General features: G+C 40.5%; 1 protein-coding gene across 2 annotated transcripts in view; it reads right to left on the bottom strand.

Moving 5' to 3' along the window:
* Window positions 1-26,656, bottom strand: part of LOC117888172 (ephrin type-A receptor 6-like) — a 385,983-nt gene that overhangs the window by 128,528 nt on the left and 230,799 nt on the right. Inside the window, exon 9 of one of the 2 annotated variants that reach the window (XM_034791377.1) lies at window positions 221-343. The exons of the other annotated variant lie outside the window; for it this stretch is intronic. Coding sequence (XP_034647268.1) covers window positions 221-343 — 123 coding nt within the window. The remainder of the gene's footprint in view (window positions 1-220; window positions 344-26,656) is intronic. 2 annotated transcript variants of the gene reach the window in all.

Below are 26,656 nucleotides of genomic sequence, written 5' to 3'. Positions count from 1 at the left end.
TTCTCATTTTATATTTCAGTTAACCACTTAGCTATGGCTGTTTCCCTCCTCCTGTTACAGTCTCTCCTATATATATATGGTCAGGTCCTGTACTAGCAGTCTGGTTAATGGATAGATGTTATTCATCGAGACAGATATTAACCTCTCTATCCTACCACTAACAGATTTTGGTGCTGTTCTCCCAGTAAGGGTTGGTGGAAACTTCACCTGAAATACCTACCAGAGGAAATGCCAGGGGGCAAAGATCCGCCCCGAGAGACTGGATGTGGGGCCGGGATGCTATTTAAAAAGCCCGCGCTCAGGAATCTCGAAAGAGACTTCACCCCAATGGTCGGGAAGGATCCTTTTAAAAGATAAAAATGATCATTAATCAAACAAGCTGTTCTTTGGCTGCTCAACAGAAGCTGATTGTTTGAGAGAGTAAATGAAACCCTACAAAGTCAACAATATCTTCACGGCAGCAGAGTCCATAAAATGCTGTTAAATGATAAAAACTGGTAACAATACAAACAAAACACACACAACCAACCAAAACAACAAAAAAAGAAAAAAAAAAAAAAAAACCCCACACCACAAGCCATTAAGTGATACAGTGCTAGCAAGAGAGGTCTTGTTGCCTCTGGACCTATAGCTGGTACAGTGTTTAAATGGGAAATTTCAGAACTTCAAGGAAGAAGAATACAAAGAGATTCAGTTTTAAAGGTGAAATCAACCTCTTAGATCCACATAGAGCAAAATAAGTTTGAAATGCACTATCTCCATGTGTAAAACTCCCACTGATGTCAACGGAATTTCACACACATAATGGGAGCAGACCATCAGTCTAGATCTCTGCAGTCACCTGAAAGTAGAATTTTGTCTTGGCAGAAAATGATGTGAAAAATATCATTTCAAAAGTAGTTATGACAATACACTAAACTTGTCCTCATTTTATGTCATTTATTGATAGCTATTTTGATATAGCGAAGATGAAAAGATTAAGGCCCTTAATCCTACAACAGGATCCACTGGGGAAGACCCAACTTCAATGGGGCTCGGCCCAGGCCTGTGCTTAGCAGATCTCTACATTGAACAGGGACTTGAAATCTTAAAGCTTCTTTGATATATATCTATACACACACACACACACACACACACACAACCAATGGGGGGAAATCTAAATTCTCCAAGTTTGAAAAAAATTAAAATTAAACCTAAATTATAGTTGGGTAATGAATATTCAACATAACTTTTATGCTAGTAAAAACAACAAACAAGATCCCATTCAAAAAGTTAGGCAATGATAAAATTTTCATATCTTTTTTCACCATTTTAAGAAGGCACATCATGGTTGCTCCTCAGAGATGGAAAAGCCTTAATTTCGTTATAATTAGAAATAAATAGGTTTCTTAATCTTTATGCAGTTTCAATTTGTGGGGCCCCCTGTAGATGCAGAGAAACCCAGTTGGGCAAATTCATTCTGAAGAAACGCCAATTTTTTATTAAGCCTGTGTAGCCTTAGAGAGATCTGAAAAAAAATGTTGCTCCTTTGGTTTTCATACACAATAGATCTGTTTTCCCTCAATACATTTCCCCTTTTAAAACCTAAAGATGGTACAAAAATTATTACTTTATGAAGAAAGAAAATTGATATTTATATCTTAAACACAGAACCTTTACTAGGTATCCTTAAAGATCTTTCATAACCGAAGGGTGGGATCAAACTCTAAAAAATAAATCAAAACAATTTCCTCCCCCCGCTATGCCAGGCAAGCCTAGTGTTGAAAGCATTAATAAAATTTTCAAATTCTCAGTTCTATCTCAGAACTGTCCTTAATGAGCATTCCATTGGGCACTTTTGTACTAAGTTGTTTGATCCTGCAAAGGGATCTGCATGGGAAGATCCTTCCACCCACGCAAAGCTGAATGAAGTCAGAAAACTCAGCACAGATGTATCTCCTGGCAATACTAGGGCCCAAATCAGTAATTTTCTTTTGTGTAACCTAGTTTTCTCTCTAGGAGTGATCTATGGTCTGCCAATAATTCATTTTTATGGTAAGACAAATTAATAAAAAAAATTTAAGAAGAGTCACCTCTAAAGCTATCTTTGTGACGCTTTTTAATTTTTTTATTTAAATTTCTTATACCATCAAGCGTGAATTACTGGCAGACTTTAGATCATCCATCACATCTACAGATGGGAAGAAGAGCTCTCTGTAGTTTGAAAGCTTGCCCCTTCTACCAAGATAAGTTAGTCCAATAAAAGATACCTCACCTACCTTGTCTCTTAAGGTATTTAATAAAAAGTATATTACAGAAGACTAAAAAAAAAATTAGTGATAAAAATACAATATCAAAGGGGGAAAAACAAAAATTGTAAACATAACAGGAGGGCAGCTTGAAAAGTCTGAAAATGCAAATCAACATAAGGAAGTGGATGTGTAATAGTAAAAATGAAGTAACGGAGTTTCAGAAATGGTATAGAGAACTCCATGGCTATCTCTACAGAAAATAGAAGTTTCCTCTAGCTTAGTGTGTTTGTTTTCTTTAGAAAAGGAAGCAGCAGTCTTCATTCTGTTCCCAAGTCCAAATCATAGTTAGCAAAAAGTCTCTGCGGGCTCCTATGCTTTATGTTTCCAGCTGTAAAAGTATAACAGATATTTCTTTGCTGGGAGGTCGCTACTCTTAGGTCTATTCTAAATACAAATATTTTAAACAATTTTAAACTTTAAACAATGATTAAAAGAAAAGTTTTCTTAAAACTGATAAGAGTGGACAGCATCCTGTTTTCATTTGAGTCAGGATAATATTTCTTTAATCAACTAGCCGTCTTCAGGCATGCAGTTCTCCAAGTGTACTTCATTGAAAGGAGTGGGTTGTACATCTATTTTGTAAAGCATTATTTTGCTCTGCACAGATTTCTTGGAGACAGAGGGGCAGTGTTACAGCAGGTGGAGAACCTTCAGAGTTATTACAGGTATTTAAAGGGAAAAAGTAGACAAGAATAATAAACCATAATTCCTGAGCAAGTTGAACACATTCCACTATATAGTCACCACATTAATGATTTCATCACACAAAAGAAAATCATATGTATAATTACACAGGCAGTGCCACAGTAATATGGAAAACTATAATTATTAAAAAAAAAGTATTAGCAGAAAAAATAAGGGCAACAAAACCATTAAAGTATATGGGAAGTACTTGAAATATCTATCAGATATTATTAATCTACCATATATAATAGATAGATTTGGGTTCCTTAATAATGGTATATGGTTAGAACTCAGGGCAAACTTTCTTTCATCCAGAGTCTTTACAACAAGGTTTAAAGCCAGAAAGAACAATTAAATCATCTAGTCTGACCTCCTATATATATTGTTATATCAGACCTATTATTTTAAACCCTGTTTGCAACCTTTCAGAATTTTGAAGGACAATACCATTGGATTGCAACTAACCAAAAACCCCAGAATGGCTTTTGTTCTTGTAGCTGAATCTCTGCGTGAGCACCTGCAGACACTTTCTGCTAACTATAACGCTGCAACACAGAAAAATGTTTTCTTTTTAAGCTATTCATCTGCATTTTGTGCCTGCCAAAAATATTTCTGAAAAAGAAAGAGAATGACTATATGATTATGCATTTGCTTTTTATGTAGACTATGAAAGGATATGCTTTCTATTCTGTAATTTCTAATTTTGTTGCTCCATTAATCCTTGCAAGATTTGAAACTGAATGTGGAAATGGAAGAAAAAAAAAAGTGTTCAGTCTGGTCTGTCAGAGAACTGAAGTGATCAAAGAGTGAGAACAAGGCACTTCAACTGAAGTGGTGAGAAAGAGTCTGGACAATAATTTTCTCATGAAAGGACGCTAGCAGATCACACTGCAGGACCAGGGCTAACGTGAGTACAGTGAAAGGAATCGCTTATTTTACACCACTGTGCACCATTGCAATCATAAAAACATTTTTTTTGGAAAACTGTCAAACTTCAAGCTATAAGTCAATTCTTCATTGGTGACATATTGTGAGACTTCTAGAGTCCATTCTTGCTTTATTGGCACCTTTTCTGATTTACACTGTCTTGTGAGGCACACAATTTCACAAGAAAAAAGAATATGCAGAAATTTGCTTATGAGAAGTAGACCCAAAGAAAGTGAATAAACACAGAATTAATTTGGAAAGGAGATAAATAACATGGGATGATTTGAAACAGGAAATGACAGCAATACAGTCCCAGCGTGGAGACCTTGGGAGTGGAGCTGGGGAGGGAGGTTTCAGAGCACGGGCTCTAGCCCAAGCCTGAATTTCTACTCTATTGTTAGCCCTGTAACCAAGTCTCCCGCAAACCCGAGTCAATTGATCCAGGTTCTGAGACTCACTGCCGCAGGTTTTTTTGGTGGTTTTTTTTTTTTTTTGCAGAGTAGATGTACACATCAGGGCAGATTCTGGTCCCTACTCTGGTAGTGAAAAGCAGCAGGAAAGCCATTTAAATTGATTATTTGAGGATTTACTCCCTTGCATAAGGTAATCTCCAGGTGGTGCAGGGCTAGGACAATGGATTCTTTACTACATCCCTCTCTTTTATCTGAAGTAGAGGGTTTGGCTGGGGAGCCACCACACCCAGCTGGTTCCTGTTACTGGAACAAATACTTGGGACAATAGGCGGTCAGATATAAGAAAGAACAGCTTTCAGGCCACCTTTGTACCTGATCGTGTATCTGGTTGATTATTTCCTACTCAAAAATACAGAGGCTGGTTTCATTTTTTAAAGTATTTTGTCCAGCAAAGGTTAAATCCAATTTATACAATTTACTCTGTTAAAGAAATATACTTAACTAAGTATGTTAAATATGATGCAACAATTTTAATTTTTTCTTTTTCAGTTGTATTGCTATCCTAATTAAAGTTTTCTGGAAATAAAGAGCAGTTTGTAGCCATTTCTCTCCCAGGGCATATAATACCTCTCTGAATTCCCTTCTTTCCTTGCTGGTCTCAGAATTCATGTCTGGGAAGATAAAGGAAGCATGCTTCTTCACAGATGAATTTTCCATCCTTTCCTAGCTTGTGCAAGAATGTTTTTCTATTCCTGAAATCTTAGTTTTGTATTATATGTGCTCTTACCCTTGAATTTTGGCTGAAGACATCTACATAATCTTGCCTCTTCCAATTTGTGAAAGTCATTTCCCCCCATCACTTTGTTAATCAGGTTGGTTACAAATTCAATTATGTTTTTGCCTTCAGCTTCATGTGTAATCTTTATTGTTTGAACATCACGTTCTGTTTCTCAGGTCTTTTAATTTTATTATCAAAATACTGTAATCACTTGAAAATCTCTTCAGGCAGATACTTTAAAAGTCAACTACAGAGAGAATGACTCTTCAGTCTCTACAATTCTTGCAGTAAATATTTCAGCTGAGACACTGAAGTTTTAATAGATAGCAGTAATTTTTGCCTGCACTGTAGGCTTCCTGTATGAATTTCTTCTAGGAGTAGATGGATTACTGGAAAGTTCTCTATACTAGTTTCCTCTGCTTCAGCCACTACTAACTTTTGTGGTTTGGTGAGGAGCAAGTGCCTTTGCTGAAGTCTAGAACTTTCTCTTGGAGACAGTTTCCCTCCTTTTTTCTTTTTTTGGTAAATTTTCTAGTCCTCCTGTAGTATACAGGAATAGGGCAGTATCCCTTTTAATAGTTTGTGAGCCCTTTAGTGGTGCTCATTGTTTTAGAAACTAGCAGTACACCTCTACCCCAATATAACGCTGTCCTCGGGAGCCAAAAAAATCTTCCTGCGTTATAGGTGAAACCGCGTTATATCGAACTTGCTTTGATCCGCCGGAGTGCACAGCCCCGTCTCCCCGAGCACTGCTTTACCCCATTTTATCCGAATTTCTGTTATATCGGGTTGCGTTACATCGGGGTAGAGGTTTATGTACATAGCTATGCCTTGGATATTTGTACTAATTTAGTAAGACTACGAGCTACGGCCATAATTCCCAGTTTTCATACACATATTCACTCTAGCTTGATGAAAGGTTGCACGAGTATAAATAGTGTAGTGGTGATAACACAGGCAGTGGTGCCCAGCATAGCCATGCTGTGTACAAACCTGCTTGAACCATATGGCATGGCTTAGCTGCTACTGCCTGTGTCACTGTGGCTACACTACTATGTATACTTGCTCTAGCTCTCATCAAGCTAACATAAGTATGTGTTTATGAGCTGTAAATCACACCCCAGCTCATAGTGTAGAGGTAGCCTAAATATGGCTACTTCTGGCCCAACTATGCCTGTGTGGTTCCTTCATGTTTTTATTGTTGTGCAAAGAACAAAAGACAACACGTCCTGACTTTGAAGGAAAAATATGGGCTGCTATTTAAGATTTAAGTAGAATTGACTCTATTGAAACTGCTAGTATGTCTGTTTGCTCTGACACTCTTCATGGTCCCACAAATGCTTCATTAATATATGCTGGCCACTTGACATCCTGAATGTCTTCCAATAAAAGGTCTCCACCTCTGTGCTGGACATTCACTTGCTAAGGAGGACGCTATTCATGTGGATTCTGCCTTAAAACTATAAAAAGTTAAGATGGACAAGAAATTAAGGGTCAGATTTTACAAGTTTGAGCAAGTCAGGATTGTTCTATTGACATCAATGATGCTATGCTGATTTCCACTAGCTGAAGATCTGGGCCTAAGGTTTATAAAATTATGCATGAATACGTTCACTTCTGTAAACAGGCACATACTAACAGCCAGTGGTACAAGTAGAAATCATTTCTTGCCAGTACACTGCACTCATGGGAGGGACACAAAGAGAGGGGCACGTGACCTCCCCACGTGAGCCCCCCACGTGACTCCTCCCCACCCTGCCCCCAGCCCGGGGCCCCCCACGCTCTCCCTGTCCCCTCCCCATGATCCATATCCATCCCACGTTACCTGAAGGGGTGGGGGCTCTGTCCTCCTCCTGTTGCACCAGAGACTTCTGCTGTACAAACCCCAGGCAGGAGGACTCAGGAGACACAGCTGCATGGAAGGGCTGGGGGCCGGGCTGGGGGAGGTTCAGCAGCCATGCTGGAGGAGCTGCTGGCATGGGGCTGCCTGGTGGCCCCACGTTCCTGCAGTTCAGGGCTTTTCCGGGAACCACAGCAGGGAAAGGAGCCGAACCCCTAGCCCCAACCCCTGCCTTTCCACGGAACTGCGTCTTCTCTGTCTGTACAGCAGCCCTGCCGGAGGATGGAGCTGGGGGCGATACAGCCACCGGAGGAGTTGCCAGCATTCTGCTCCTTTCCGGTAGGGCTGCTGTACAGATGGAGAAGATGCAGCTCCATGGAAGAGCTGGGGGCGGGGCTGCAGGCAGGCTCCTCCTGTGTCTTTCTGGTACGCCATACCAGCTATAAATATCTTACTGGTACGGCCTATCGGACCATACTACCGTACTTGCACCACTGCTAACAGCCTGAGCGCAGAACTCCAAATAATGAACTTCTTAGATCTAATCTTGATGCTGACACTGACTTCCTTTTGTGGCCTTGAGCAAGTCACTTCACCATCCTGCCTCAATTGACCTATTTGAAAATAGTTATCTACCTGCCGGATGTCTTGTGAAATTTAACATCTGCAAAGTACTTCAGAAATAAAATGTGATATGAGTGCTAAGTATTATTAATAACACATGCTACTTAATATGCACATCAGGATGAATATTGCAAATATCCTTACTCCAAACTGTAAGTTATACTATAGGCAGAATCCTAGTATTACGATGTTGAACCACATAGGGATGGAGACGGGTGGGGTGGAAGTGGAGTAGAGCCATGCACTGCACAGTAAATCACAGTTATCCTACTAGCATAGCTCAGAATGGATCAGGGCAGATGGATGGGTGAAGGAAATGCATAGTAGGAACACCTTACTGCTATTTTCATGCACCCTCGGTTAGAACCGATCACACTCCTCTGCAAACATATTGAAGGAATGGCCATTCCCTTTGGCAAAACATGGCCCCTGGTGTACCATTGGCCTGGTAATGGGGCTCCTGTTCTAGAGTTAGAGTGGTGGGTTAACCTGTACCACTATTCAATTAAATAATATCAATTTTAAATGTTTCCAATAGAGTTGAAAAATTGAGGCAATAATCTGCATTAAAAATAAAATGGACATCATACCAATATTGATGACCAAAACAGACCCAAAAGAAACAAACTTTTAAAAATACTTCTGTAAAATAAATGTAATTTAAAATCATGTAAATAAACTTGCATTTTAATATTCCCAGGGCTTAAGTAACTTTATTCCCCCTTTCCCCCCAAAAAACTTGTGTAGGTAGGGTGACCAGATGCCCTGATTTTATAGGGACAGTCCCGATTTTTGGGTCTTTTTCTTATATAGGCTCCTATTGCCTCCCACCCCTTGTCCTGATTTTTCACATTTGCTGTCTGGTCACCCTAAGCTCATGAGATACATAAGTTTCTACTGCTTTTTACTGCTATCAGCATGGCACAGCGAACACAGCTTCTGTAAGAATCAATGAGCTGGATTCTATTTCTCATCAACAGAATTATTTCCAAGTTCCAATCACCAACACCTGTGTAAACCCCCTGGCAGCATTTGGACTATACAGGTGCCACTGGGAGCATAATTTAAAGGCACTAAATTGCACAGGTGTAGCTGAGACTCTAAATTGGCTTGCAGAATCTTTGTTGTTGATTATGTGAGAGAAGGAAAGTACTCAGCTTGACTCTGAGCCCAGGCTGAGTTTGAAAAACTGTTTTATTTAACTTGTAAACAGAATACAATAATCATGGAAGCCCAATAGGGCACGTTTAGAATCATTGTTAAAAGAAAAGCAATTCCGGAGTTCATAGATTCTAAGGCCAGAAGGCACCACTCTGATCATCTAGTCTGACCACCTGTATAGCATCGACCATAGAACTTATACTCTAGGAATTATTTTGCAAATCTTTTAGAAAAACATCCACTCTTGATTTAAAAATTATCAGTGATGGAGAAACCACCATGATCCTTGGTAAATTGTTCCAATGGTTAATTACTTTATCTGCTAAAAATTTATGCCTTATTTCCAGTCTATATTTGTCTAGCTTCAGATTCCAGCCATTGCATCATGTTCTAGCTTCCTCTGATAGAATTGAAGAGCTGGTTATAAATATTTGTTCCCAATATAGGTACTGTAGCCGGGGCTCGGCTCTCTCTGGGGTGGTGGGGACCCACACCGCCTCACTAAGTTCGGGAAGATGTCTTGAGGGGAATTAGTCTTCCTTCGCGGCCTTTGGCCTGGTCCACACTAACCCCCCACTTCGGACTAAGGTACGCAAATTCAGCTACGTTAATAACGTAGCTGAATTCAAAGTACCTTAGTCCGAACTTACCGCGGGTCCAGACGCGGCAGGCAGGCTCCCCCGTCGATGCCACGTACTCCTCTCGCCGAGCTGGAGTACCGGCGTCGACGGCAAGCACTTCCGGGATCGATCCAGGATCGATCTATCGCGTCTAGACAAGACGCGATAAATCGATCCAAGAAGATTGATCGCTTACATCCAGACCAGGAAGTAAGTATAGACGTACTCTTTGAAACAACGCAGTTAGTTGTCAGCCCAGGTCCTAGGTCAGGGCGGGCAAATGGTGAGTCAGGTGCTCAGGCAGGGGCTGAGCAGGAACAGTATAAACACAGTGGGCCCAGGCCCAGGGTCTGAAGGCCTGGGAGAGGGGGAGACTGCCGGGGACGCAGGCCCTCCCACTCCACTGCATCCCAGCCCGGGGTCCTAGCAGCAGCAGAAGACTCGCTGCTGTGTCAGTGGGGATCCTGGCCGCAACACACTGACATGGGCTCTGGCAGTGCTGCAGCCAGACTAGGGTTGACTGCCTCTGGGCTACTTCCAGACTCCACCTCGGTTAGTAGCTGGGTCGGGGGGGGGTGTGTGTCCAACACCATGGCGTCTGGTCTCCCCGGCGGCTGCTCTCCCAGTGAGCTCTGGGGTTGGGCCTTTATACTTCCTGTGCCATGCCTGACCCTCGGGGGGGGGCGGGCTCAGAGCTCCCTGGCTCCGCCCACTCTGGTGTCCAGAGGTGCTCATCTCTCTCTGTGGCGGTGGGGACCCACAACGCCTCACTACAGCACTTATAGACTATAATCAAGTCACCCCATAACCTTCTCTTTGTTAAATTAGATATAGTGATAGACTCAGGGGGCTCAATCTAAGGCATGTTTTCTAATCCTTTAATCATTATCGTGGCTCTTCTCTGACCCGCTTCAATTTTTCAACTTCCTTTTTGAATTGTGGGCACCAGAACTGGACACAGTATTCCAGCAGTGGTCACACCAGTGCCAAATACAGAGGTAAAATAACCTCTACTCCTCAAGATTCCCTAGTTTATGCAGCCCAGGATCACATTTGCTCTTTTGGCAACAGAGTCACACGGGAAGCTCATGTTCAGCTGATTATCCATCATGATCCTCAAATCTTTTTCAGTTACTGCTTCCCAGGACAGAGTCCCTCATTCTGTAAGTGTGGTCTACATTCTCCGTCCCCAGATGTATACATTTAGTTGTATTAAAGCACATATTGTTAGCTTGGTAAACTGGGCACAAGCAATCTAGATGGCGCTACATCGGGGACCTGTCCTTTTCATTGTTTACCACTCCCTCAAATTTTTATGTCATCTTCAAACTTTAATCAGTGATGATTTTATGTTCTCTTACAGGTCATTGATAAAGATGGTAAGTAGCATAGGGCCAAGCGCCAATCCCTGTGGGACTCTACTGGAAATGGACAATTCCCCATTTATAGTTACATTTTGAGACTTATCAGTTAACCAGTTTTTAATCCATTTAAAGTGTGTCATGTTAATTTTATATTGTTCTATTTTTTTAATCAAAGTGTCATGCAGTACCAAGTCAAACGCTTTACAGAAGCTTAAGGATATTACATCAACACTATTACCTTCATCAACTAAACCTGTCATCTCCTCAGAAAAAGATATCAAATTAGTTTGACAGGATCTATGTTGATTAATTACAGTACCCTCCTTCAGTTCATTATTAATTGAGTCCTGTAGCTGTTGCTCTATTATCTTGTCCAGGATTGATGTCAGGCTGACATGACGATAATTACCCAGGTCATCCCATTTACTCTTTTCAGTGGGCTCAGTTAGACCAACCCTGAGCACTTATGAAAATCCCACCTTTAACAAGCACGCTTTCTGGGAGCTTACTACAGACCTTTGGTGTTCTATGGACTTCCAATGAAGGACCATCAAGGCGACAAAGAATTTTCACAAACCATAGCAGGTGCTGTGTGAATATTAATATTTCTTGAATGCACACAATGTGTGACCCTCAAGGGTTAAAACATATTTCTTTCTATCATTTTAGACAATTTTGAGTAACCAAATTAAAACCGCACATTTCTTTACATCCCTTCAAGGAAGCAATGACAATAAAAATAATACTTGCTGTGTTTATTTCAATACTCTGTCATGGAGAATTGTGTTATGAAAGACTTCCCACTCATCCTGGCAGTCAGCTAAACCTATTTCTAAATACTCATTTATTTTTGATGTTCTGTTCATTTGCTTGATACAAATCAAGCCTTGCTACCCGTTAAATGGGACTGAAAAGAACAAATCAGACTCTGCCCCCGGGAAAGCCGCAGCTGAGGACTGCCTAATGTAGTATATTGCGACCCCTAGAGAAGGATGTTTCTCTCTGGGGAAATTCATACCTCCACAGAGGCCAGCACAAAGCCTATGCATTCCATTCAAGCCCTCAAAACATCATTTAAATGGTGCAGTGACCTTGGCTGCTACTCCTCACCAGACTGAATTTCACTTCTCAGAATATGGGGCAGTCTCTGCTGTTGAAGAACTCAGTGAGCTTTGTGGAGTTCTTCTGAATGAGTAGTTACCATGGCTCTTTGCAGTAGGGTCAGATCTTTTCTAACCGTCAAGGAGATACAAGCTCAGTTTGCCCAATTTCAACAGTACAGACTCAAAAGTTGAACTCACTAACTTCATTCGATTCTGGCATAGCAGTGGTCGTAAATGAGTGATCAGAAGCACAACCTTTGTGCGTTAGTGCGAGGGGTTACACTGCTTCTTTTATTCTATGAAAGAAGTGCTGTTTGTGGTTCCATACTTAAAGATGAGTTGTGTTTTGCACTTATAACAAAGATGAAACCACTTCGTATGAAGAATACAGTTATCCTCTCCAAAATTAAAGCACTTACTCTTGAGTATTGAATTAATTTTCTGAAGACTTACAAGTAAATTGGTTGATTAGTTTGAATTAAAATTAATTTAAAAATGGGTCCTTACAAAAAATTACCACACTGAGTCAAATGTTTCTGCTGAAGGATCTTAATACATCAACACAAATGCTTCGAACTTCCCTTGCCATTAAAACTCACTATAAGCTTGTGCATAGGCTACACTTGATGAATTCCCAGTAGAACTTATATCAAAAGGGCTGTTATCTATCATTTCTCTCAGTGGAACTAAACTCATAACTTGCCTACAATGAGGTGGTCATTTTGAGAAAAGCAGCTGTCTCCCAAGGTTCTCAATAAGACCGAGCCCAGAAACTGCTCAACAAAGATGGCTGCTGGCTTCTTTCACTGGAAACAATGGGAGGCAATGGTCATTTTGAAATAAGACATCTTAAGTGAAGGCAGATATGGCAGAGAAAAATGGGAGATGGCAGCTATTTTGAAAGAGGCAGACTCCAAGAAATTCATGAAGAAGATTTTATGCACTAGCCTCTGCTGACAGAAAAAAAACTCATGAAAATTAAGGGCAAAAATGACTAATCCTAAATATTTCCTTTCAAAAGTCACCCACTGTACCTGCTCCACTAAAAAGAGAGGTAGAAGGAAGGGGTGTGAGTGGATCCGTGTGGAAAGGGAAATGTGGAGTGCAAGAGGAAGGGTGCAATTGGGAAGTGTATGCAGTGGAATGTGGGCAGATATAGGAGGCAGAGGGAATTTAGGGAGTGCAGGAGAATCGGGGAAATTGGTGTATACACAGCAGCTGCTTTGTGCTGGTCTGGCCATGCCAATGCAGCTGTAAACTCAGCTTAACTGCCCAGTATGTTTTGTGCTGCTCCAGAGTAACATAAAGCAGCCAGTCTGTTAGTCTTTAAGGTGCCACCAGACTCCTTGTTGTTTTTGTAGATAAAGACTAACACGGCTACCCCCTGATACATAAAGCAGCCAGAGTATATAAAAAAATGTTGCCAACTCTCCTGATTTCATCTGCAGTCTCATGACAGCTGATGTTTTACTTAAGCCTTAGCTCCTAGAGTCATGTTAATATGTGAGAATCTCAGCTTTCATTAAAAAAAAAAAAAAGTTTCTAGCTCTCAGGGTTGCAGAGAAAATCTTGAAAGGAGTGTACCCTAGAAGGTTTAGGGCAGAGCCACAAAAATAAATGGAAATTAGGAGCATAAATACCTTCATAGATATGGGTATTAGAACCCAGATAGCAAATAAGAATCCCAAATTTATTTTTAAAATATCTGATTATTTTTAAGTCAAACACATGATTTTTAGGGGCATGACTCAGTTTTTTAATGTTTGGGATCAGCAATACTGAAAAAATTACTTAAGGTGGATACATCCTATCTTTAAATAATTAGAGATATCACTGTAATATTTTAGGTTTCTGTTTACTGTTCATATATGAAATTTCTAATTAAAAAAGGAAATTCTCAGACCAAAACTAAAATAAGAGGGGTTTAATGTTGAGAATACATACAAGCAATGAAGAATAAAATACATTAGAGATGAGCAAACGACAGAATCAAGCACGACAAACCCAAGAGAACTTTAAATTTCAAAGAAATCCAAACAAATTAAGGTCTGATAATGTTTCAATATTTTCTAAATTTAAGTTTAACCTTAAATATGAATTGCCTGCGTTTATAACATTTGGTTTTGAGATCATTACAACAGTCCTGTAACACAGTTTGCCCAAAATTACTGATTGTTCTAGATTTTATACCAGTAGAACCTAGAATAAACCCAGGCTTAACCTGGTTCTATGTATTCAGTATAAATAACTATGACACTAGAGAACTGTATTACATAGTTCCCAGGATTAGCAGGTTTTGAAGAAAAAGCAAGTGTAGAATAGGGGGTTGAAATTCCTAGGAAGGAAATGGTAGGAGCTGGAGAATTTTTGGGTGGAATAATAGAGTTCAGTTTTCCTGGTTGGTTCTAGACAAACAGAAATTTGAAAAAAATAATTGGTGACTTGCTTGAAAATGGTTCTACACACTGTGACAAAGTTCCTCCTTTATCTTGGTGGGTCCTGCACTTATTGGTGGATTTTCTTGCCTCAGAGATTCACCATGTGGGTTGGGGAACAGCCCAGAGACCTTCCCCTCTGGAAGAACCCACAGTCCAGGTCAATTGGGAGGCTTGGGGGAAACCCAGGCCCACCCTCTACTCCGGGTTCCAGCCCAGGGCCCTGTGGACTGCAGCTGTCTATAGTGCCTCCTGTAACTGCTGCATGACAGCTACAACTCCCTGGGCTACTTCCCCATGGCCTCCTCCAAACACCTTCCTTATTCTCACCACAGGACCTTCCTCTTGGTGTCTGATAACACTTGTGCTCCTCAGTCCTACAGCAGTACACCCTCTCACTCTCAACACCTCACACTCCCACCACAAACTGCAGTGAGCTCCTTTTAAAACCCAGGTGCCCTGATTAGCCTACCTTAATTGATTCTAGCAGCTTCTTCTTAATTGGCTCCAGGTGTTCTAATTAGCCTGCCTGTCTTAACTGGTTCTAGCAGGTTCCTGACTACTCTAGTACAGCCCCTGCTCTGGTCACTCAGGGAACAGAAAACTACTCATCCAGTGACCAGTATATTTGCCCTCTACCAGACTCCTGTACCCCACTGGTCTGGGTCTGTCACAACACACTGTGATCATTTACTTTGTAGCTTGTTAAATGTTAGTGCATGATGAAGTTCTGATTGCTGGGAAGACTAGTGTGAAAACATAAATATGATTAAGGCTTTTAACAGCAATAACAACTGTTCTTTTGAATCATCTTCACATTCTTAATGGAACAGTAATTTAAAGTATTGTGTTCCTGTTATGCTGGCTGCCATAAAACAGTCAGTATATGTTTAGTTCTCTATTAAATAAATATTTTTCAATCAGCACTTAAATTTTGAAAATAGCTTTAGCAAGATACTAAACAAGAGCTTTAAAATGTTAATATATTTATAGTTATGCATAATATCCAGAGCACCATTCCAAGCACTGCAAACTATACATTTGGATTTCACAGTCATACATGTAAAATTAAATTAGGTGTGAATAAAATGTTTTAAATTTTACTATCTGTAAATAGTTCAAGTGATGGATCAAGTGTATAAGGAACATCCCTTTAATTCAGGATATCAGCTAAAGTCTTCAGATTATTTATTAGGGTTATGGAGAGAACAGATAGCCTCTCCATCATTAAGGCTGAAAGCAGAATTCTATTATAAGCCTTATTTTGATCTACGAGTCACTACAACTTGTAGTAGGAAAAAGGGGGATTTGGTATGAGATTTTGTGATCAGTTTAGGCAGAGAAGAATTTATGTTGGGGAGTTTGAAAGTCTGGGATGCATAATTTTAGAAATGACTAGTCCTCCAAAGTAACCCTGTAAAACTGGGGGCTGTAAGGTGAGGACTGCATGGGGGCTGCAGAAGGGTAGACCTACATGCATAAAATACACTTTTAAAAATTAAAATAAGTTTTAAAATAAAAATGTATATTATATAAAAAGCGGTATCACATCATTTTGAGCCTAATGCTCAAAACCTGAGGTGGTTTTCACTTTAGTAGATGGAACTGCTTTCCACGGCTGTCTGTTATATTAGGTAAACTTAATGATGTGGCCTGTTATGCTGTCATACTGCTCTGCAGTTACATCTTTGATTATTTACTACTTGTGTAGCTTGCCAGTTCATAATAATGAGAACAAAGAGTGGGGAAACAGGCAGATTCAATTCGGAGAGATCAAATAATGCTGTTGAAAGAGATTCGGGGCTTTTAGTTAAGAAAGTGTTTGGAGATAGTGAACACTGTTGATAACAGCCCCAGTAATGTATTCTTCAGAGTCAATTACAAGTATGATTTTTCTGGGCTTAAACTCTTTAGATTGCAGATTCACCTCTGTAAAGTGGTAGTTTGTTCTTTGTCTGCATAAAAACGTGGAGTTTAGGGCTATGCTGTCATTCTACAATTTCCTTAACAATAGTAATAATACTCAACTCTTATGAACTAATGAAGCTCAAGTGAGAGCTAAGCGCCAGATTCTAATCTCAATCCCATCAGCATAAATCTGGAATAACTCCTTTGAAATCAGTGATATCAAGATTACACTGAGGTAAATGAGATCAAAATATGACCTTATAGTGAATTTTGCTGCTTAAATATTATTTTACCTTCAAAATATACATGACAGAATATATTTTTTTAAATTTCTCTTCCTCCTCCTCAGACTAAAGACTGATGTTCCAGCCCAGATTTTGTAAACCACCAGCAGAACCATGTGTACCTGTTGCTACTGCCCACTGACTGGCTGCAGCACAGTGATGGGCAATCCTACCTCTTATTGTGGAAACTGATGCTCATCAATGCGTATTATCTGTGTTTGTATTTGGGAGATCTCTTAACAGCTCCACACTCAATGAATTCTCTTTCTTGAGCTTCAGGGCCTGGAGGGGTGAAGGGAGAATGCAGTAAGGCAGGGGTAGGCAACCTATGGCACACGTGCCAAAGGCGGCACGCGAGCTGATTTTCAGTGGCACTCACACTGCCCGGGTCCTGGCCACCGGTCCGGGGGCTCTGCATTTTAATTTAATTTTAAATGAAGCTTCTTAAACATTTTAAAAACCTTATTTACTTTACATACAACAATAGTTTAGTTATATATTATGGACTTAGAGAAAGAGACCTTCTAAAAACGTTAAAATGTATTACAGGTACGCGAAACCTTAAATGAGAGTGAATAAATGAAGACTCGGCACACCACTTCTGAAATGTTGCCGACCCCTGCACTAAGGTACAGTCTACCTGCCAGGGTCCAGAGTTTGGTAACAATGCTTTTGACATAAACAGTGTAAAAAGAAGATTTAAGTAGCCAATAATGTCACCTCTACCCATACTTCTTAAGCTACTTCCTGCAGTAATGAAGATAGTTGTAAATAAAATATCTAAACAATCTAAAGCACAATAAAAAACAAAAGAAGGATATAGACTCACCAAAGGCTGACATTTTTTTAGAGCTAAAACACTCAAAATTCAAAAATAGATAATTTCTCACTAGACCAATATTAATTTAATAAATTTCTGTAGTTTCAGAAATCATGTAATACTTTTATATTCATAATACAGTATTAGTTTCAATTTTCTATTCATATGCATATTCTGTTACATATCTCTAAAGTAAATATAGAAATTGCTTATTATCAGTTTATTTATCTATGTTTAAATTTCATTCAGTAGAAATGACCTTGTGAAAATTTGGTAGAAAAATGACACTATTTACCAATTAACTTTGTCATGAATCCATTCTGGAATCTCAAACTGAATATATTTGCATCTTAAAACTTGTGTACACAACTCCCAGTAGCATTGTATGCTCACATTGAGAGGGCAACATACTTAAACTGAATATTCTGTAAATTCATACAATCTAATTATGAAGTTCCTTTTAACTGTTTTTTATATTGCTTCTCCAGAGACCGATATACTGATGATTTATTGGCAGTGATATAGTATGTTCAAAAAGGGATAGTACTCTTTGCAAACTGTAATCCCAACCTAAACTTCAAGAATCTAGAACAGATCCCAGACAGTTTGCATCTAAATTATTCAGTTAGCTGTAACTTGAACTGTACATGTAACAAGAACTGGAAAGACAAATATGAACTGTGAATTGGAAAGGACAAGACTCCAAGAAAAGAGGAGCTAAAAAGGAGACTGTGGGATCAATACCATCAGAGACTCAAGTAACAGTGAGAAGCTGAGGGAGGAGATACTGCATAAACAAATTGCATATGAAAAACTTTGCTAAATGAAAGCTATTCTTTTGGTATTTTGATGGGGTGAGGGATTACAGAGGTAGTGGTAGCAGCATCAGTTTGTCTATGTCTTGCCTGGAGCTTCAGTTCTGTGTGACATGTTGAAGCAAGATGCAGAGCGCATGCTCAGTGCAGATGAAATATTCAGCAATGTTAGCAGCAAGTCTCTGTAGAACAGAACACAGGGAGTATGTAGCAATTTTCAACGATTTATAACTCAACCAAGTCTGAACAGATTTTTATGGTGACAACAAAAGACACCTCTCTGATGCCAGGACTATTCCCCTTACAAATTTCAAAGGCCTGCTCAAGTCATGAAATTGACTGGAAGTTATTATTTTCAGCGGCATTTAGTCGTGCTCACCAAAAACTGAGCACGTTTGCTTAGGAAACATGTTGCCTCGAGTGTCTCAGTTGTCCACGTTCCCTAAAAGCTTGTGTGTTTCCAAGGGCTCAGCAGTGGCATAAAGACGGATGCCTCTGGTTTGGAATAAGGATAAATTCTACATGCCACTGTTCCCCTCCTTTAGCACTCCTCATCCAAATCTGACTGCTGTTTGCATGTGGCTGTTGTGTCTTATGCCATACACAAATGGGAGAATATAGTTCTTCATTGGTCTTGTATTTCATCTTTCTCAAGAAGCTCCTTTTCTTTCTCTTTCTCTCAACTTTCTCCGGCCCACTAAAAATATTTGTCAGGAATCCAGGCCTGAAGCAGAGCCACTCTCCAGGCTCTTAATGAGTGTATCTGGCTGAAGTAGGCTGCCTGATTGGCTACACTGCCTGATTGGTTGAAAGAGTCGGCACACCAGCTCTTTAGCCTAGCAGCTACTCAAAGCATTTGCCAGTGGTTGTGACAGCTCCTGCGCCTGCTCATTCCCAGACTTGTCGCACTTCAAGTAACCTGGTTCTGACCCTCAGCTCCAATTCCAGCTCTTGCCTCTGACATTAATTTGGACCCTGGGATCTAGCATTGGGCCTCTGACTCCAGCTGTGACTCTTGGCTCTGGCTTCTAGCACTGGACTTCTAATCATTATGCTGGACTCCCGCTCCAACCACTAAGCACGACTGTCAATGTCCTGGTCTCTAATACTACTACAGCTATGCTCAGTTACAATCATTTTTTCATTTTCATTTTCATAGAGCAGATGACCTAAGTTGCCTTTCACATATCTAGCTCCTATGGTTCTATGAATTATAAAATCAGATTGCTTATGTAAGAGAATAGGATCCCTTTACAATTTAATTTTAAATGTCCATCATTTCTTAACCTGAATTAATGTTCTCCGATGGCTATCTTCATTAACACACTTTGTTTTCTGTGATTCATTATAATTCTCCCCCCTAGATTCAGAGGTTTAATGATACACCATAAATTGATAAAACCTAAAGAATTACCCAAAATCTGACTAGCAGAGCAAGTCAGATATTTTTGATATGCATTTAGAGCCAAATTCTGCCCTTTAATGGTAGCCATATGCATGAGCAGAGAGCAGAATTAGTCCCTATCTGGAGAAAAAAAGTGTATAAATTTGTTTAATTTTTGCAGTGAGGGATTGAGTGGTTCAAGTGTCTGATTAACTGGCTGCTCAGAAGAGGTAAAAATCTTGTATAGGTTTGAAAAGCAAAATGAAATCGAGCAGTAACATGTTTAATAATGACCCGAATTAGTGCTTTCCAAACTTCTAGGAGGGTAATGTTTTCAGGAGTGCTTAAGTCCTATTTTGAAAAGCAATTTAGGCACCTACAACGAGATTTTCAAAGATATCTAGGTACCTAAGGATTCAGATAGGAACCTACTAGGATTTTTAAAAGTGCCTAGGCATCCAACTCCCAAGCACCTTTAAGAGTGTTTTGTTAATATAACTCTGTACATCACATTTTCAAAGAAAAACACAAAACTAACATCAAACTATTTAAGTGTAATAATGGATTTTACAGTGCCTTACATCTGAGGATCTCAGAGCATTTTACACACTACTTAATAAAGTGTCACAATATCCCTTTGATCTATGGAAAGAGGTAGAAGATATATGAGCCACCAGTGAAATACAAACACCTCTGTGGTGGAACACTGCAGCTCTTGAACCTCACACAAATAATATCCAATATTTTAAGATCAAAAATGGAAAAGAATACTGCATCAGCTTGACAAATTACAGGGGAAATTTTAGTAAGTACGCCTCTATCCCAATATAATGCGACCTGATATAACACGAATTCGGATATAATGCGGTAAAGCAATGCTCGGGGGGGGGGGAGGGGAGCTGTGCACTCCGGCGGCTCAAAGCAAGTTCGATATAACATGGTTTCACCTATAACGTGGTAAGATTTTTTGGCTCTTGAGGACAGCGTTATATCGGGGTAGAGGTGTAGAATATATTAACATGAGTTAGAATTTCGCCAACACAGTGGAGTTAACACCCATTTCTCTTACGAAAAGTAGCATTGGATATTTAATGGTAACTATGACTGAGTCTTCAGTTTTGCATCTGATTCGAAAGACAACCTCATGCAGCATAGTATTGTCTACCAGGCAGGGGCACAGACCTAGCAGGATCATAGAACAACATGGTATGTCTGCTAGTGTGAGCTAAACATATGCAATAATTTATTAAGATCTAATTATAATCCACAGTAATTGGTCTCTAGAGTTTTCATGCCATGGATGAGTCTCTAGGTGAAAAATCTTTCCAGGCACCATCTCATCACACCAGTCACACCCTGCTTGATCCTCAAAATTTTTCTCTCTGGGGACTTGTGCTGGTCCAAAGAATATAGCTGGATAAGACTAACAGCAACCCAAGGAAAAGAATAGTTGATAAGTGAGCAAAGAGTGTGGCAATAAAGGTATTAATCATGACAGCAGTTATATCCTGGTCCAAGAAATCTTCTTTATTAGATAAATTACATGAAAAAAGGATAGCTTGCCCATTTGCCTAAGCTGCTGACAGGATAAAGAAAAGAGAGTAAAAATGAACCTTAAGTTTCCAACGAATGGAAGGTTTGAAGTACACTGCTACATTTCCAGGCAGATATTGCACAAACAACTAAATTTAGACTTTCATTAGCTGATGGTCGATTTCTTAGCAAACCATCCTTGTTTAACCCCAGTAGATACTTGGTAACTGTTAATGTAGATTCAAATTTAGAACTATGTACAGAACCTTTTGGGGCATAAAAGTATTTGAATGATCAAACCAGAATTTCTTCTTGGAATAGGACTACAATCAAAATTACCTGTAATTCCTTTTGCTCAAACTCCAGATTAATATTACTTCCTGTTTAAGTTTTAGTCCCAGCTGCAAACCTTGGAAACGGACAAACCACCCAAAAAGAATGCAGAACACTTTTAGGAGATTGGGTCATGTGACCCAAGGAATTATAAAAAAAGATATAGTTCCCAAATACCACTTCTTTTCTGACTGAAATAAATGTTACAACTGTCTGTGCTCATTTCAGCACATAACTTTACTCTTATCAATAGAATTGGGCCCTGTAAGAGATGGGCGAGTGAGTGTGGATATATAACTACACAAGAAAAATAGGTAGATAGTGATTTCTTTGCCTTCCAAAAAATAACCGAGTTATAGTAGTCAAATTCTGGTAGACTAAAATGCTTGATGGATGTCTCTGAACAGACACAGTAAAATTTAATATAATCTTTTGCAAATTGAAATGCAATACTGTAAGCCCCCAAAAACTAAAAAGAGCATCCTGAGCACAATAAGCTGCTGGGAGAAGGGGCTGGAAAGCGAGATGTCCAACACCAAAATGGCAGAAAATCCTACAAGTGAGTAGCACATAATTATCTCAGTTCCCTTATTTATAAGTGACAGGCAAGACACACATCTTGGTAACTAAAATCTGAATTATTTTGTAATATCTAATCCAATCAGATTCCGTATTTAGAAGGGCAGGAAACCATGTGTGACAGATACTATGGATTGTATTCTGTCTCCATGGGGGAATTACAGGAGTTTCTTGCAGGAACAAAACATCAATGAGGGAGGAGGAATTAATGGAAATCACTAGACAGGCAGCAAGTCTGGAGGAGCCAAACCCACTGGGGAAAATTGCATAGACTGGTCTGATATGTTTCAGAAGACCTGACAAAGATGAAAACTGTATAAAGTGACCAGCCTGCCATAAGGAAAGAGGTTGTTTTCACTGGATCCAAGGACAGAACCAGTAGAAAGGGTTTGAAGTATTTTTTTCTGAACAGGGTCTCCATGTAGTAGATGGACGGCCGCTTGGTAAGCTAAGACCTGCATGTAAGCTGTTCTATTGTTTTTAAGATATATGTTTTCTCTGTAATGCTTTTGTTCTGAATAATAATAATTTTCCTTATTAATGCTGGCTGGTCACTGGTTAACCCTGCCATTGGCCATGGGGGCACATCTACACAGCAATTAAACTCCCATGTCTGGCCCAGGTCAGCTGACTCAGGCTCATAGGACTCAGGCTACAGGGCTGTAAAACGGCTGTGTAGACATTCATACTTGGGCTGGGGTCCCAGAGCTCAGGATCCAGACTGTGCCCGAATGTCTACACAGCAATTTCACAGCCTGGATCAGCTGACCTGGGCCAGCTGCAGGTGTTTAATTGCTCTGTAGACATAGCCTGAGACAACTGGATTGCAGGTGCTGAACTAAAGTCAGACTTGCTTGGTGATCAGAGTGAAATGAAGCCTAAATCTCCAGTGTGGACAGAGAGAGTTGTGGGACTCTGTCCCAAGAAAGAAGACAGCTAGAAGCCTGTGACCCAGGGCCGGCCCACAACATTTTGACACCTGAGGCGGGAAGCTCAAATGATGCCCCCATACACCCTCGCTTGGGCCAAAACTTTGAAAGGTCTCAATTCTGCACTCTTCATATTTTACTCCTCTCATGGTACTGCTCTGCTACCTACCCCAATAAAGGAGAACTAACAACTTAAAATGCCTTCTTCAAAATTTTTAAGTAACACTTAACTTTCAAACGTCTGAACAGCAAATGTAACTTTTCTTGTCTGCATAGTAAACACTGGCATTTTATCTGTTTGAATAAAGTGGTGCTTTCCGTGCCTTCTTGGTTGCAAAGGTTTGAACTGCTTCCTGAAGGTCCACAGTCTGGGCCAGCTCATGCTCTATTGAGATAGTTTCAAGGCTGACCAACCTTTCCTGTGTCATTGTGGAGCCTACATGTGTTTTTATTAACTTCAGCTTGGAGAAGCTGCGTTCTCCACTAGCAATGGTTATAGGAAGTGTTAGAAGTATGTGCAGAGCAACAAAAGCATTTGGAAAGAGGGTGGTCATCTTATTTGTGCACATATATTCTAGAACAGCCTTTGGAGTTGATCCTGCTGAAATGTGTCTTGAAAGGGCTTTCAGTTCATCACCTAAATCACTCGCATCAATATAGTGCATGTCATCATGTGTCAACACTGTCTCTAGTGCCCTGCATTGCTGGTGTAGGTCTTCTTCAGGTATAGTGAGGAGTTTTGGAATATCATACAATGTCCCAAATATACTGCTGTGTTCCTTGAGCTGCACGAAATGTTCTTCAACTGACTGTATTGCACAATCTAGCACCTGGTTAAAGAATTCAACTTTGAATTGTTGTTTGGGGTCTCTTATGGGATTATCCCGTGCCTCGTAATCAACATGTCTTCTTCTTCGGTGACTCTTGTATTCTTGAATGGGTGGGAAAATAGCTTCAGTGTGAAGTTCCTCTGCCAACTTCTGTGCACTCTTCAGAACGTTTTGAAATCTCTCATCTGACCGGTAAGACTGTAGATATGACTTTGCTTTGTCCAGTTGTTCCATTGCTTCAGATATGTCAAGGTCAACATCTTGAAGTCTCTTGCTTACATTTATTTCAAACAGTATGTCATGCCACAACACTAAGCCACAAAGAAATTTGAAGTTATGTATGTTTCTGGTGATTCCATTTCCCTCTGCCACTGTTCTCCCATGAACAGTTCCTGTCATAGCATTATCCTCCATAATGGCAACTATGGCATCATCTATCTTCCCAATTTGGTGTTTGATAGGCTTTATCGCCTCCACTCGACTTTCCCATTGTGTGGCACTCAGTGGTTTCAGTGTCAGAGAGGATGTTCCCAGATGTTGCTTCAAAATTTGCCATCGATAAGTTGATGCAGAGAAAAATACATAGATGCTTTGAATTACATTAAAAAATTCAGCAGCCTCACTAGAAGCTGATGCTGCATCACTGACCAACAAGTTCAATGACTGAGAACTGCATGGGACAAAAAAAGCTTGAGGGTTTAACTCTCAGATCCATGACTGCATGCCTCTGTTCTTTCCTCTCATCTTGGCACCATTATCGTAGCCCTGAACTCTCATGTCAGCTATCGCAATTCCCGTATCTTCCAGCTTTTTAAGAAGGACATTTGTCATACCAGCTCCTGTAATATCATCAATGTCAATAAATTCTATAAAATGCTCTCTGACAGTCACCATTGCAGGGACATTTTCACTAGGTTCTGTTGTTACAAAACACACCATTAAAGTCACTTGTGCAGTATGGCTGATGTCAGGTATGCAGTCCAGAATAACAGAGTAATATCTTGCTGACTTCAGATCTGCCACAATCTTATGTTTGACTTTTGTTGCTAGTAACAGTATGATCTCATTTTGAATTGTTTTCTCAAGGTAGTGGTGTGTGAACATTTCTTGGGTGGTGACTCTTCTTAGATGCTCCTGGAGTACAGCATCAAACTCAGCCATCAGCTCCACAATTTTAAGGAAGTTTCCATTGTTTGGCACATACAGCTGAAGTGCCACGCAGTGCTAGGTTTTGGGTAGCAAGCATTCTCACAATGGCAATGAGCCTTTTCAGAACATTTTGCCAGTAAAGAGACTCTGCTGCAATCTTCTCTTGATGCTGATCATCTATGGTGGCCTTTAAACTTAGTCTCATCTCAAGCTCTTTCCACCTATGGAATGCTCTCTGGTGATTTACTGCCTTCTCATGGCATGTCAGATTTCTAGCCAGATTTTTCCAGTCCATTGTTCCTGTAGAACCCAATGTGGCTGGAATATTAGACTGGAAGAGTTTGCAACAAAAACAGTATGCAGCATTCTGGGTTTTTGAGTACATGGCCCCTCCACTTTTCACCATTGGGGATTTCAACACGTTCATCCAGTAACGTGTTGGATGGAAACTTCTGTTTTCATTGTCATTGGGGAACATGAAGTTTTTCACTTGCTGTGGCCCATGCAGTACAAGGAAGTCCCTCAGGCTACTGCTCAAGTGGGTCCACAGTCCTGGATCATCTAGACTTAAGGAACTAAACTCAGCAGTAGCTGTTTCTTGCGCCTCCACCACACTCTTCTCTGATCTACACTTTTCTTCAGGAATATGCATGGTTACATCCATTTGAGATGGAAATATGGATGCTGCAGTAGCTGCCAGGTCACCTGCACTCTGACTAACTGGAAGATCAGGCATCTCCTCACCACTCACATCCTCACTGGGGCCGGAAGGCTCACCGTGAACATTTGTGTCTAGGTATCTCAGGAGAGATCATTCCTGCTTAGATAGAAAATCTTCCTTTGCTTTCTTTCCTTTTCTGAATGCTGCCCCAGAGCAGTGTTTTCTTCTTTCACTCATGACTGCTGTTTAGTGCCAACTATAGTGGCTCTCAACACCAATTAAAACAAATAAATAAATTAATGGAGATATCCCATCTCCTAGAACTGGAAGGGACCTTGAAAGGTCATCAAGTCCAGCCCCCTGCCTTCACTAGCAGGACCAAGTACTGATTTTGCCCCAGATCCCTAGGTGGTCCCTTCAAGGATTGAATTCACAACCTTGAGTTTAGCAGGCCAATGCTCAAACCACTGAGCTATCCCTCCCCCAAGGGGACAAATAAGCAAGCTGGTAGCAGGACCTGAGTAAGGGAAGATAGCAGTGTCTTGAGGGCCTAACTGACTCCTAGTACTTCAGTTGACTGCCTGTTCTCCTCAAGTGGGTTCAGGGAAGCAGCAGGAACAGGAAGCGACCTGAGAAGCTGGTGTTAATCAGTCCAGGCTCCTGGGGGTACTAGAGAGGTACATCAGAGGCTCCTCCTCCTCTCTCTCCCTGCAACTCCTGCTGCTTTCTGTTATTCCCTCTCACCTTTTCTTCTGCCTGCTTGTTATGTCTCTTGTGCCCTCCTTCCTCCAGCACAGCACTTCACCATCTCTGTGCATCTAGAGCAGAGAGAATACATATGCACCAGCAGAAGACACAATTTTCTACACTCTGGGTCCTAGTGGTGCTCCCCATAGTCTGGCACCTGAGGCAGCCGCCTCAGTTGGCCTCCTGGTAAGGCCAGCCCTGCTGGGACCTAAATGACATACCCTCAAGGAAGTCACAAAGGGGTGAGAGGTTCAGTTCAGTTATCTTGGAAACTGATGCCATGCAACTATAGTAACAGCCAAAATTGCTTGGCATGCACTGAACATGAGTAGTTTGCGGGAAGAGAGATGCTGAGATGGCATTCTCTCTCCTCCCCCTGAAAGTTGCAGAAGGACCCCTCTGTGGATTTGTTGCCTTTGGTCTGGGAAGCAGGGACAAGGTAAC

Source organism: Trachemys scripta, chromosome 1 (assembly GCF_013100865.1).
Source record: "Trachemys scripta elegans isolate TJP31775 chromosome 1, CAS_Tse_1.0, whole genome shotgun sequence".
Classification (NCBI taxonomy): Eukaryota; Metazoa; Chordata; order Testudines; family Emydidae; genus Trachemys; species Trachemys scripta.
The sequence above is the reverse complement of the archived record's forward strand: the minus strand, read 5'-3'. Positions and strand labels throughout refer to the sequence as shown.